This window comes from Trichechus manatus, unplaced genomic scaffold, assembly GCF_000243295.1.
Source record: "Trichechus manatus latirostris isolate Lorelei unplaced genomic scaffold, TriManLat1.0 scaffold00022, whole genome shotgun sequence".
NCBI lineage: Eukaryota > Metazoa > Chordata > Mammalia > Sirenia > Trichechidae > Trichechus > Trichechus manatus.
The window spans coordinates 11,560,794-11,574,186 of NW_004443958.1; the positions used below are offsets into that span (position 1 = coordinate 11,560,794).

Here is a 13,393-nt window from a genome sequence, read left to right on the forward strand (position 1 = left end):
ATGAATCGGAACCGACTCAGCGGCAATGGGTTTAGCTTTGATTTAATGCTTACTGAGCGCCTACTGCATGCCAGGTAGTGGCTAAGTGTTTTACATCTGTTAATTTCATTCAATCCTCACAATGATGCTATGAAGTAGATACCATTATCATCCTTGTTTTGCAGGTGGGGAAACTGAGGCACAGAGCCCTTAATAACTTATCAAAGGTCATACAGCTAATAGCCTAGAATACACTTAAACTTTCATATGCATCAGAACCACCTGGAAGATTTGTTAAAACAGATAAACCAGAAAAAAAAAAAAAAAAAAAACCCTGTTGCCATCGAGTCAATCCCAACTCATGGTGACCCTGTGTGTTGCAGAGTAGAACTGCGCTCCATAGGGTTTTCAGTGGCTGTGACTTTTCAGAAGTAGATCACCAGGCCATTCTTCTGAGGCACCTCTGGGTGGACTCGAACCACTAAGCTTTCTGTTAGTAGCCAAGCGCTTAACCGTTTGTGCCACCCAGGTGGCCTAAAACACAAATAGCAGGACCCCAGACTCAGGGAATCGGATTCCATAGGTCAAGGGCAGGAACTGAGAATTTTGCACTTCTAACACGTTCTCAAGTGATGCTAATGCTGCTTTTTGGGAATAACTTTGAGAACTATTGACCTAGAAAAACACACACACACACCTACTCAGATATATGTGCGTTTCTATAGTGATCACCAATGATAGCCGTCCCCCAAAACTCCAAATTCCAGTCGTGGCCCCAGTTGTGTGGGAAAAGGACCTGGTCATGGAGCAGGTTCTCCAGCTCAGAGGCTCCACAGCTTCAGGCATTGGGGGGGGGGGCAGGGGAGTGTGGGGTCAGCTGCCTTTGATCATGACTCTGGGCACGATCTGAAAGTGCAGGGCCTTCAAGGCTTATATACAGTAATGATAAAATTCCAAAGCTTTATTGTCTTTTCATCTGCTGGCAACACATAGGGAACGCTATTTTGAGTGAGGAGCGGCCAGCTCCAGCCGAGGTAGGAGCTCAGGCTGGGGGATCTTGGAGTTCTCATCCACTTTCTGCTACCGACCTGCTGTGTGGTCCTGATAAGTTACAGCTGGCTTCTCATTCATCACAGAGTCTTCTTGTGCAGTTCTGCATAATAATAGCTGTTTATCTTCCTATATGGTTACGGCATTGTTGTAAAGATAAAATGAGATACAAGACATAGAAGTGCTTCCAATAGTTAAAAGCACTTTGCAAAAAAAAACCAAACCCACTGCCAGTGGAGTGGATTCCAACTCATAGCGACCCTACAGGACAGAGTAGAACTGCCCCATAGGGTTTCCAAGGAGCGGCCGATGGATTCGAATTGCTGACTTTTTGGTTAGCAGCCGTGGCTCTTAACTACTGAGCCAAAATATGAGACGAAAAAAACAAAAATCTGATACTCCATAAAAGGCTTCTTGAAATTAAAAACTGCTTTTTATGGAGGGGCTGGCCACAAAGTATTTTCTAATAGCTAACTCACCTAGTTGGCTTAAAAACATCATTAGATTAAAAAAAATAATAATAATAATGTATACCTATCCTTCTAGGAGTGGATCTCTGAGGTACATCCCATGTGTCTTGAGAGCGGTGGGCACTGTTTGCCCAACCGTAAACTGGAATAATAACCATTGCGAATATTTGTTGTTTACCACATGCCAGATACTGTTCTGAGTCTTTTACAGTTATCTTAACTCTTAAAATGACCCCATGAGTATATGATGATGATCATCATGGTCCTTGTTTTACAAGTGGGGAAACTAAGGCAGGGAGATGGTGGGTCACTGGCCAGTAGTAGAACCAGGACTTGAACCTGGATCCTTTGACTCCAGAGGCTTTGCTCCTCTGCCTTGCCAGTCTGTGCTGTAAAGCAGAGTTCCTCAAACTTGGAGGCACTATTCTTTGTTTTGGGGAGCAGTTTCAGCACTACTGACATTTTGGATGGATAATTCTTTGTTGTGGGCTGTCCTGTGTATTGTAGAATGTTCAGCAGCATCCCTGGCCTCTACAAAATAGATACCAGCAACCACCCCTCCAAGTTGAGATAATAACAAAATGGCTCCAGACATGATCAAATGTCCCCTGGGGGGCAAAGTCACCCCCGGTTGAGCACCATTTTTGTAAAGGATCCCCCCATTTTCCGTATCGCTGATCTTGGCTTCTTTTGGAAATAACTTGAGACCAGTTTCCTTGCATACTCCATTGCCCCAGTGCTTAATTACTTACAACTTGATAGGCTTGAAAGGTGGCTCGTAACTGCTTGAGGCTCCTCCTGGCCAGAACGTCATGGAAGGCAAGCTCCTCAGTGCCCCAGCGGCCTTCCCCTGCCTTGGGGACCAAATACAAGCATTTTGAAAAAAATTTTGCGAAAAGACTGAATATACAGTGCTGTATTTCCCACCATGCCTCACTTACAGGAAGCCATTAAAATATGTACTAAATAGAAGTCAAATCGATGGGTTAGGAACTTGAAGCTTCCAACCCACAAACATACCCATCTATTTATATTACTTGCATCTTCTCATGTTCCAAAATGGACCTGAGGGGGTTAACTCCAGAGCATAAGAATAGGAATAATTCTTTTAGGGTAATGAAGACTGTATATATGAAAAGTATTTTAAAGAGCTAAGCATATCTTCAATTCTTAAAGATCATGCTTACTTCCCAAGTCACTCCCATCCGCATGAAATAAAGAGAAACTTGTTGAAAATAATGTTAATGAAATAATTATAATAAAAAGCACTCGCTGAGACTGGCACATCCTCACACTTACATCGTACAGATCTTTGGCATCCTGGCCAGCTAGGTCTATGTCAATGTCATCTCCTTCATCACGGCCAGCCTAGAAAAATCGACACATTGTTATTAACTTGAGTTGCTGCCTGACCACAGAAAACAAAAAGAGAAAGTTGTGGAAGACTGTGGAAGCTTCAGAGGGGTGCCCTGAAGCTCGATTCAGCCTGGCAAAGCCAATGCCTGCTCTTTGCTGCCATCTTTTGGGCACAACTGATAAACAGAGATGGCTTCTGTGGCAACACTTTTTCTTTTCCATTTCTGTTTTTGGTAGAAAGAAGGGTCACTTGCAAATCCCATTCGCCCAAGCAAGCTGGAAGCAACCTGATGATGTCCCCTAGAGTAAGTCCATTGGAAAGCAATTAATCTTCTTTTCAAAAGATCAGTTCCTTCACCCAGGCTCCCAGTGAGGAAGAACCCTGAGAGTCAGCCATGAAAAGCTTTCCTGGTGTCTCATCAAAGCCCTCGGCGGTAGGCAGAATTCTAAGGTGATTCCCCAATGACCCACACCTTTGTATAATCTCTTCCCCCTGAGCGTGGGCGAGATCTATAAAAATGACAGGATATCACTCCTTCAATTATGTTATGTTATATGGCAAAAGGGATTTTTTGCAGACGTAATTAAGGTCCCTAATCAGTTGAATTAATCAAAAGGGAGATTATCCTGGGTGGGCCTGACCTAATCAGGGGAATTCTTAAAAGAAGTGATAGAAGAAGTCAGAGAGATGAGCTTCTTGTTGGTCTGAAAGAAACCAGACATCTATTTTGTGAACTGCCTGTGGGGGCCAGGTGGCAGAGAACTGCAGATGGCCTCTAGGAGCTGACAGTGGTCTCTGGTTGACAGCTAGCAAGAAAATAGGGACTTCAGTCATACAATCACAAGGAAATGAATATGTCAATAACCAGTGAGCTTGGAAGAAGACCCTGAGCCTCAGACGAGAGTTCTAGCCCCAGCCAACACCTTGATTTCATCCTGGTGAGACCCTAAGTGAAAAATCCAGCTGACCTGGATCCAGACCTGTACCCGTGAAAACTGCAATAATAAATTGGTGTTGCTTTAAGCTAGTAAGTTTGAGGAATTCGTTATGCAGCAGCAGAAAACTAATGCACCCTTCCTGCTGTCCTTGAAGTCTATTCTTTTGTTCTGTGCTGTCAGCCTGGCCACACTGGGAGAAATGAAGCAGAGGAAACACACAAAGCTCATGAAGATGCTGTCCAGCTGGATGCCTGGGGCTGGTGTCCTAGCAAGGCCAATCCCAAATGCCCTGCTCTCCTGGCTGAGCTCCTGCCGAGGTTCTTACAGACCTAGACCGGGGGTGAAGCCAGGAAGTAAGTGCAGAGTCATGCTGTGAAAAGGCCTTGCTTGGGATCGGAAGGTCTGGTTCTTATTCCTGGGCTGTGTGAACCCGAGACAGTTACTCACCCTCTCTAGGTCTGAGTTTCCTCATTGACAAATGGGGTGGTGATGCTTAGTGAGATACTTCATTAACAAAAAGGGATTGCAAACTGCAAATGGCTAGGCAGATTGTTATTACAGGTGAAATCACGATAGAGTAACTTCACAATAGCTGGGCTGATGGAACATGGGTTGATGATCCCTCAGTAGCATTTTTAATAAAAGAAGGAAATGCCCACATGCCTTTGCCATTTTCATCATGGTGCCACGTGGCCGAGGTACGTTTCCTAAGACCATAGAGAGGGTGAGACCACTTCACTCTTACCTGTAACAGTGCCACCAGAATTTTTTTTAGGCTCCCACTTGTATCATCTTTGACATCTGACTCAAGGCTCCTGTTAAATACTTTCAAGGAAGAAAAAAGGAGGGGAGAAAGCAGAAGATTTATTTTCCTAGAAGTACTGTGAAATGAACATTCTTTTTTAAAAAAATTGTGGTAAATACATGTGTAACGAATCATTTGCCTTTTCAACATTCTTTGCATGTACAACTTGGTTTCTTTAAAACCACTGCCATCGAGTCTCTTCGGACTCCTAGCAGCCCTATAGGACACAGTAGAACTGCCTGATAGGGTTTCCAAGGAGTAGCTGGTGGATTTGAACTGTTGACCTTTTGGTTAGCAGCTGTAGCTCATAACCACTACACCATCAGGGTTTCCTTGGTGACATTAGTTATGATTATCATGTTGTTCAGCCATTACCATTACCCATTTCCAATTTTCCCATCATTCTTAACACAAGCTCAGTGTCCCTTAAGCAGTGAGTCTCCCTCCCACCTACCCTAACCAAAAACCCATTGCCATGGAGTCGATTCCGACTCATAGCGACCCTATAGGACAGAGTAGAACTGCCCCATAAGGATTCCAAGGAGTGGCTGGTGGATTTAAACGGCCGACCTTTTGGTTAGCAGCTGAACACTTAACCACTGTGGCACCAGGGCTCCCCACCTACCCTGGTCACCACTAATAAACTTTGGGAAATAAACGTTCTTTATCTAAAGTCAGAACAAAAGGTCACTTACGCCTTTGGTAGGCCTCTTTAATGGCGATGATTTCCTAGGGAAGGTAATAAATGAAATCAGTACTCCAAGGTGGGATACATTGATAAGAGACACAGAGATATACAGAGGGAAGAGGCAGGAGCCATCTCTGGGTACAGGCTGCCTTGCTTACTTCCTCCTAAGAGGGCCTTCCCTAGGGGTCAGGGCTAGGCCTGGAGCACACCCCTGGAGGTGTAAAGGGACCCTCTCCATGAGACATTTCAACCCACACAGGGATGTGTGCATACATTCTCCTTATTTAAAAATAGAAACTTTACAGCTAAGCTAAAGCCTCCTTCTGCCACCTTCCCAGCCTGTCTCACTAGCTCTCCTCTCCATCCGCCACCAGGCAGCCAATGTTGGAAATTCAGTGTATTATATTCCCAAGATTTTTTTTGTGTGTGTTTGAATACATATGTACATACTGCTGAAAATACACAGAATTGTTTTTTGTGTTAGGTGTTTACAGAGTGAAATACTGCACATATTGTTCTTTGACTTATTTTTTTACTCAATAGTATGTCTTGGAGATCCAGATAGGCTTGTGCATAGATAATCACCTTGTGTTTTTTAAACCCATACAAAATGTTCCATCCTACAATAAGCCTTAGTTTATTTAGCCAGCCTCTCGTTAATGGACATTTAGCTTGCTTCCAACTTTTCCCTATTTCAAACAAAGCTTCTTTCAATAAGCAACCTGCTTCTGCAGGGGTTCCAGCTTCTCTTCAGGGTGTGTTGTTATTGTTGTAGCTGCCGTTGAGCCGGCTTCCGACTCACGGCGATCCCATACGCAGTGGAATGAAATGCTGCCCAGCCCTGTGCCATTCCCGTGATCTGTGGCAGATTGGACCCTTGTGCTCCGTAGGGTTTGCATTGGCTGATTTTCAGAAGTAGATCACCAGGCCTTTTTTCTTAGTCTATCTTAGTCTGGAAGCTCTGCTGAAACCTGTCCATCATCACTGCAAGCCATAAGCCTCCACTGACAGATGGTGGTGGCTGTGCATGAAACGCATTGGCTGGGAATTGAACCCAGTCTCTGTCATGGAAGCTGAGAATTCAACCACCGAACCACCACTGGGGTGAATTGCTTTACATTTTAAGGGTGTGTACCAAGTTGCCCACGTCAGGAGCTCCCTCAGTTTACACTTGAACCAGCAGCGTATCAGAGCAGCTGGCTCTCCACTGCACAGCCTGCAAGCTGGTTAGAGGGACAGTCAGTGAGCAGCACTAGTGAGGAGAGGGCCATGGGGAGCTACAGAAGGTGAGGAGCCTGCTTTGCTTTGGTGAGTAGGAGGAAGTGGGGAGGCCAGCAGGGGCTTGTGTTTCTCCTGCTCCCTCCCGTTTTCCTCTTTCCTGCCGACTACAAGAATCTGCTCAACCCAAGCCAGCTCTCTCTCTGTTCTTCTCTTTACCATCAGATCTGTTTGACTGAAAAAAAGCCATGTTTGTTGGTTGAGGCCAGTACGTGGGGAGGGTTGGGGACCTAAGCCAAGGGGGAAAAATAATGATGAAATTAACCTTCTTGCCAAGAACCACCAGTTGCCATGGAGTCGACTCCAACTCATGGCGACCCCATGTGCGTCACAGTAGAACTGTGCTCCACAGGGTTTTCAGTGGCTGATTTTTTGGAAGTAGATTGCCAGGCCTTTCTTCCAAGGCACCTCTGGGTAGACGCAAACCTCCAACCTTTCAGTTAGCAGCCAAACACTCCCCCTGCCACGGGAAGCCTCACTCCCAGGGCCTCGGTGCATCTGGGAAGGGTGAGCATTGAGAGGAGAAAGTTGAGTGTTTGCTGGACTGGACTGACCCACTGGTGCGTCTGTGCTAACCCTCAGCTGAGGCAGAACCCCAAGCTAAAACTCCTTGAGACGAAACCTGTTTTCATTATCTTGTGGGAAGATGAGAAGCCCAGGGTGCTTGGGAAAGGGCTTTGCGCTATAGCTGGATCGTGAGGCACCTCGGGAAACGTGGCCAAACGGCATAGGCTCAGCAGAGTGGAATGAATCGCCCCAGGAGGGCAGCACGTGGGGCTTGAAGAACTGTTTTAGCAGCAGAGCCCTGTTTCACAGGCTTTCCTCACTGCCTGCTCTGACCACTGCTTCGGTTTCTTACTGGGGGCCTCAAGAATGTCAGGGTTTTCTGGCATTTTCCTCACTGAGCCTCCCAGTCTGCTGTGAAAGGTGGTTGTGGAGGAGAGTGGGGTCTCATATTAATGCTCTTTGGACCTCTTTACTCTTGACAAATCCCTCGGCCCTCGTGACTTCTGGAACCTGAGACAAATGCACTTCCACGGGGAACTTAACGAACGTTCCTTCCAGCTCCTGAAATGGAGGGACAAGGGGAGAGGTCTGCTGACAGATGGATGCAGAAGCCTGCAGAGGGGCTGGCCACCACTGGAGCGTTCACCTGGAGCCTCCCCGTCCCCTTATAGTCTTTTTTGTACTTTGCACTAGATAACAGCCATGGATGAGGCAGCTACACAAACGTGCCTGGACTACCAAATGCATCGCTTGTGCCAGAAGACCTGCAACGTCAGGCTTTGAGGGGTGGAGAAGAGTCTTGCTCCTGCGTATAAAACTGTGCATCAGTTTAGAAAGAAAAGAGCTAGATGGATGGACACAGTGCTTCTGGAAAGACCAAGACTGCCCTTTGGGAGCGTGGAAGAGGCATCCCTCCTGTGTGGGCCTTGCAGACTTGCTTTTTCCCAGATACTTGCTCATTCCATGGGTAGAATCCAGGGGGGCAGGTTACCTTCTGCCTGCTGCAACTCTCTCTGATGGGTGTAAGGACATGCCGCTGTGGGCAGGGACCGAGGGCTCGGCTGGTACTAACCTTATTGGATCTCGTGCACAGGACCTCGATGAGCACTGTCTCGTCTGTGCCCAGACCCTTCATGGCCTTCTGCAGCTCCCGGGCAGCGTACTCGTTGGGGCTGTCCAGAAGGGCCAAGGCTGTCTTCTCAAAGTTTCCCCTCAGCTCACCCTTGAGCACCTCCTCCAGGTCCTGAAGGGACACAGTGAGAGACTGGACTGGGAATGGCCCGAGAGGACAGCAACAGGTGTCTGCTTTCCCCACTGCATGACCTCAGGGTCCACAGGAAAACTGCCATGGACACACAGGGAGAAATCTCAACAGGAGCTATACAAGTATGAGTGACCTGCTCTTGAGGACAATCACCATGACTGCCCATCAGGGCTGGAGACCCCAGAGATGAACTCACAAGAACAACCACCATTTATGTGCCTAACACTGTAGGGTTCACGGAGCTTTCTCCGTTGGTCCTCAGGACAGCCTTGTGAAGCTGACAGGAGACTCATTAGCATTATCCTCATTTATTGAAAGGTGAAGAACTTGCCCCAAAACACTCAGCTAGAAAGTCCTGAAAAACAAGTCTGTTATCTCTAGGGTGACCAGATAATTTACCATCCAACTTTGGATGCTTTAGAGAGTGAAAGAGGGCACAATTAATCATTGCAGGGGGACAACAGAAATAAAGAGGGACTACTCCAGACAAGGAGCCCTGGTGGCGCAGTGGTTAAGAGCTCGGCAGCTAACCAAGAGGTCAGCAGTTCAATTCCACCAGCTGCTCCTTGGAGACCCTATGAGGCAGTTCTACAATGTCCTCGAGGTTTGCTATGAGTTGGAATCGACTTGACAGCAGTGGGGTTATTTTTTTGGCTCTGGGCAAAGTGGGATGTATTGTCCCTTTAGTTATCTTGTTAAATCCTGAAAGGGGCATAGGTGAGAAAGAACTCAGGTAGGCAGAAGGGGAAGTTCGTGAAATTTTCATTGGCACCCTCTTTTTGACAAGCATCCTTCTTCACCTTTTCTTTGAGCAGCCTCTTATCACAAGTGAATGCCTTCTCCCACCTCTCTCCCTCTGGTTTAATAAGGAAAGAGTCAAGAATGGGCTTTCTGTCTAATTGGAGTCATCCATGCCCCAACTTAAATAAAGGATCTCAAAGCAGGTTCGTCATGCAGCAACAGCCATTGGACAGACACAATGTGGGCAGATTGGAGACCCACAGACCAGCTGGCACTTCAGGGCCCCCAGATTTACATACCATAGGATAGGGCTGGCTACTCAGCAATGTAGGCATGGTGGCTAGGAACACAGGTCAGGGTAGCTCTGTGACTTTTAGAGTGTACTTAACATCACCAAGTGTCAGTTTTCTTCTCTAATAAATGGGGATAATAATAGGACTCGCCTCATGAGGTTGTTGGGAGAATTAAATGAGACAATCCATGGAAACACTAGGCCCAGTGCCTGGCACGTTTTAAATGTTCAATTAAGTGTTGTTGTTGTTATTATTATCATCTCAGGCTGAAACCAGAAACCTGTTGTTGTTGAGTTGATTCCATAGTGACCTTACAGGACAGAGTAGATTCCAGTTCTTTTTTTAAAAAATTGTGGTAAACACATGTGTAACAAATCATTTGCCTTTTCAACATTCTTTGCATGTACAACTTGGTTTCTTTAAAACCACTGCCATCGAGTCTCTCCCGACTCCTAGCAGCCCTATAGGACAGAGTAGAACTGCCCCATAGGGTTTCCAAGGAGAGGCTGGTGGATTCAAACTGCCAGCCTTTTGGTTAGCGGCCAGGCTCTTAACCACTATGCGACACGGCCCCTCTCATGCTGAAAGGAACTTCAAATGAACTGCTGAGCTCTGGGCTTGAGGAAAAACCCGTAAGTTTTTTGTTTGAGGCCTTGGATCCGCAGTTTTAAAAGGTGGCTGTAATAGCACTGCCTTGATCCCTTAGAGGAGCCCTGGTAGTGCAGTGGTTAAAGCGCTCAGCTGCTAATCGAAAGGTCAGCAGTTCAAACCCACCAGCTGCTCCACGGGAGAAAGATGTGGCAATCTGCTTCCATAAAGCTTACAACATTGGAAACCCTCTGGGGCAGTTCTATTACGTCCTGTAGGGTCTCTAGGAGTCAGAATCCACTTGACAGCAACAGGTTGGGTCAGAACATAAGCCCTTAAGCAGCTGCTACGGTTAACACTGTATCCTGTGAAGCCTTTGGTCTGTGTGTTATGATGTGGATCTACCCAAAGACGAGAAATATTTTTTAGGTCAGGTGGGTATTGCATAGAACTACAGAGAAGAGAAACCCCAGCTGCCTGCTCTTACAAGCCACAAGCATGGAAACAAATCCTTCTGTGTTTATGTTCTGTTTGGACGGAGAAGTACGCTGAGGGTACCACCCTCTAGTCCTGTTTTTCTGCTATTGAGCCGTGCCACCTAGGAAGGGTATTCTCTCTGGAGCTGAATGCCTCCCCTCTGATACAGGGACTTGGTTTTGGTCATCTCTAACGTCTTCTGGTTTTGTGATTCTGTGGTTCTGGGCTATCTGTCTGGCAATCTCAGTGATCTGAAACATAGCTGAGCTCAAGGCCTACAGAGATTTTTATTTGCCTGTTGTTAAATAAATGGAGAAATCCACCTCTATCTTTATCTCTCTATCTGTTTATACATATAGTGATGGAAACTGTAAATGGATTAGAATGCAGCACGATAATTGACATTCATTTTGCATAGCAATAACCCATATGACATTAAGAAAGGTTAAATTGTATTCATTATATATTAATAAGGAAACGAGAAAGCCTAATGCATGCTTAATGATTTCTATACATAATAGCAAAATAAAAAAAAAAAAAGCAAGCAAAATAGGAAAGAAAAAAAGAAAAGAGGTTTTGATGCTTAATGAAATGGAGGTGTTTCAATTTTCTCTAACAGTCAGTTGGGAAGAATATTTCATTCCAGAAGACAGCCAAATAAGTGAAGACCCTCTATATATTTTAAGACCCACCTGTAGGGACTGATTTTCAAATCACTGGCCTATCTGTAAATTGATGTGTGGAATTAGTCCAAATTGAGTGGAAAAAGATGACTCAAGGGTTTAATGGAAAAATGAAGTTAATTTTTAAAATAATGAGTTAAAGAATATTGATTTTACAGGCTATTAAGTTAACAAAGCAATTTCAGCTTTTCTGAAGTCAATTGAAGTTTTAAATGGCCGATTCGTTATTCTTCTCGACTAACTCAATAAGGCTTTAAAGACGCTCTCCCTGCCTTGAGAAGCAGACGAAGCAGAAGGATCAAGGCCAAGACCGCGTGCACGTTGGCCGAGGCCCCTGGGAGTCACCTTGCCATATATCGCCTTGTACTTGTGCTTTATTTGTTGCCGCTCCTCCGATGTCCTGTTTGATAAGATTTCAATGATGGCTGCTTCATCGGTTCCTAGAGTGCAGGAGAAAGCAAGACAGCCACAGTGAACAAGAAACAAGACGGAGGCTTGTTTTAGTCAAGTCTGGGGAAGTCAGGGCTCACAGCTTAAAGGCCAGAGGCTCAGGTAGAACCTAGATAGACCCTTTGGCACTAATGTCTTTCAATGAAAACAGTATTCTCTTCACTCAGAACAAATATCCATTGAGCCCCCACCTTCCATGAAGCATGGTGGTGGGGCTGGGCATTGTGATGTAAAGAGGACTGAGTATGGCCTTTTGCTTAATTCCACTCCTCTGTGTGTGTGTGTGTGTGTATCCAAGAAAAATGAAAAAGCAGCTCTGGTGGCACAATGTTTAAGTGCTCAGCTGCTAACCGAAAGCTTGGCAGTTTTAACCCACCCAGAGGCTCCATGGGAGAAAGATCCAGCAATCTGCTTCCATAAAGATTAACCCATTGCCGTCGACTCAATTCCGACTCATAGCGACCCTATAGAACAGAGCAGAACTGCCCCACAGGATTTCCAAGGCTGTAATCTTTCCGGAAGCAGACTGCCACATCTTTCTCCCTTGGAGCAACTGATGAGTGCCGACCGCCGACCTTTCAGTTAGCAGCCACGCGATTAAGCACTGTGCCACCAGGGCTCTTTCACGTAAAGAAAACCCTATGGGGAAGTTCCACTCTGAGTCGCAATTGACTCAACGGCACCCAACAACAACAAGCAATATGAACACATCTGTCCCCACAAAACTATGTACACAGATGTTCACAGCAGCGTGTCTCATAATAGCTAAAAAAGTGGAAACAACACAAACGTCCATCAACTGATGAATAAACCAAACCAAACCCAACCCATTGCCGTCGCGTCAATTTGGACTCATAGCACCCTAGTGGCACAGTGGTTAAAGTGCTCAGCTGCTAACTGAAAGGTTGATAGTTCAAAGCCACCAGCCGCGCCATGGGAGACAGATGTGGCAGTCTGCTTCTGTAAAGATTACAGCCTTGGAAACCCTGTGGGGCAGTTCTACTCCGTCCTGTGAGGTGGCTATGAGGCGGAACTGATGAATAGCTAAACAAAATGTGGTGTTAGCCATATGATGGAATATTATTTGGCCATAAAAAGGAATGAAGTTCTGACATCTGCTACAATGTGAATGAAGCTTGAAAACGTTACGCTAAGTGAAAGTAATCAGTCACAACAGACCATCTAGTATATGATTCCATCCATATGGAAGTCCAGGATACGGAAATCTATAGAGACAGAAAGTAGATTTGTGGTTGCTTAGGGCTGGAGGTAAGGGCGTAAGGGGTGATAGCTAAAGAGTACAGGGTATCTTTTTAAGGTGACAAAAATGTTCAAAATGAACTGTGGTGATGGTTGCACATATCTTTGAATATACTAAAAACCATTAAATTGTACACTTTAAATGGGTGAATTGGATGGTATATGAATTTTATCTCAGTAAAGCTGTTACCAAAAAAAAAAAAAAAAAGACGAGTATGGCCTATGTCTTGACCACTGGGTATTTACAATCAAGTGGAGGAGATCCAGATACAGGCCCTGGGTCATATTTGGGAAGACAGTGTAGGGACTAAGAGACTGCTGCCCTAGAGGTTTGGAGACCTGTGTCCTGGTCCTGGAATTCCCACTAGCTCTGTGTCCTTGGACCAGTCACTTACTCTTAAGCATTTCCACCTGTAAAATTCTGGGAAGATTTAGCTGTTTGATTCCAGCTGGAAAAAGAGAAACGTCTTAGGATGAGCTTACCTGCATAAACAGCAGGAGTTAATTGGCTGTCTCCTTCTGATCCCCGGTCCAACACTGTTATTTATGTTATTTCTCTTCATTT

The 13,393-nt window shown here is 45.5% G+C and overlaps 1 protein-coding gene across 1 annotated transcript in view; it reads right to left on the reverse strand.

Moving 5' to 3' along the window:
• Positions 1 to 13,393, reverse strand: part of ANXA13 (annexin A13) — a 57,937-nt gene that overhangs the window by 11,560 nt on the left and 32,984 nt on the right. Inside the window, exons 4-9 of the mRNA XM_004372989.2 lie at positions 11,464 to 11,558; positions 8,145 to 8,315; positions 5,295 to 5,328; positions 4,540 to 4,619; positions 2,799 to 2,867; positions 2,252 to 2,353 (exon numbers count right to left, since the gene is read on the reverse strand). Of these exons, the coding sequence (XP_004373046.1) occupies positions 2,252 to 2,353; positions 2,799 to 2,867; positions 4,540 to 4,619; positions 5,295 to 5,328; positions 8,145 to 8,315; positions 11,464 to 11,558 (551 nt within the window). The remainder of the gene's footprint in view (positions 1 to 2,251; positions 2,354 to 2,798; positions 2,868 to 4,539; positions 4,620 to 5,294; positions 5,329 to 8,144; positions 8,316 to 11,463; positions 11,559 to 13,393) is intronic.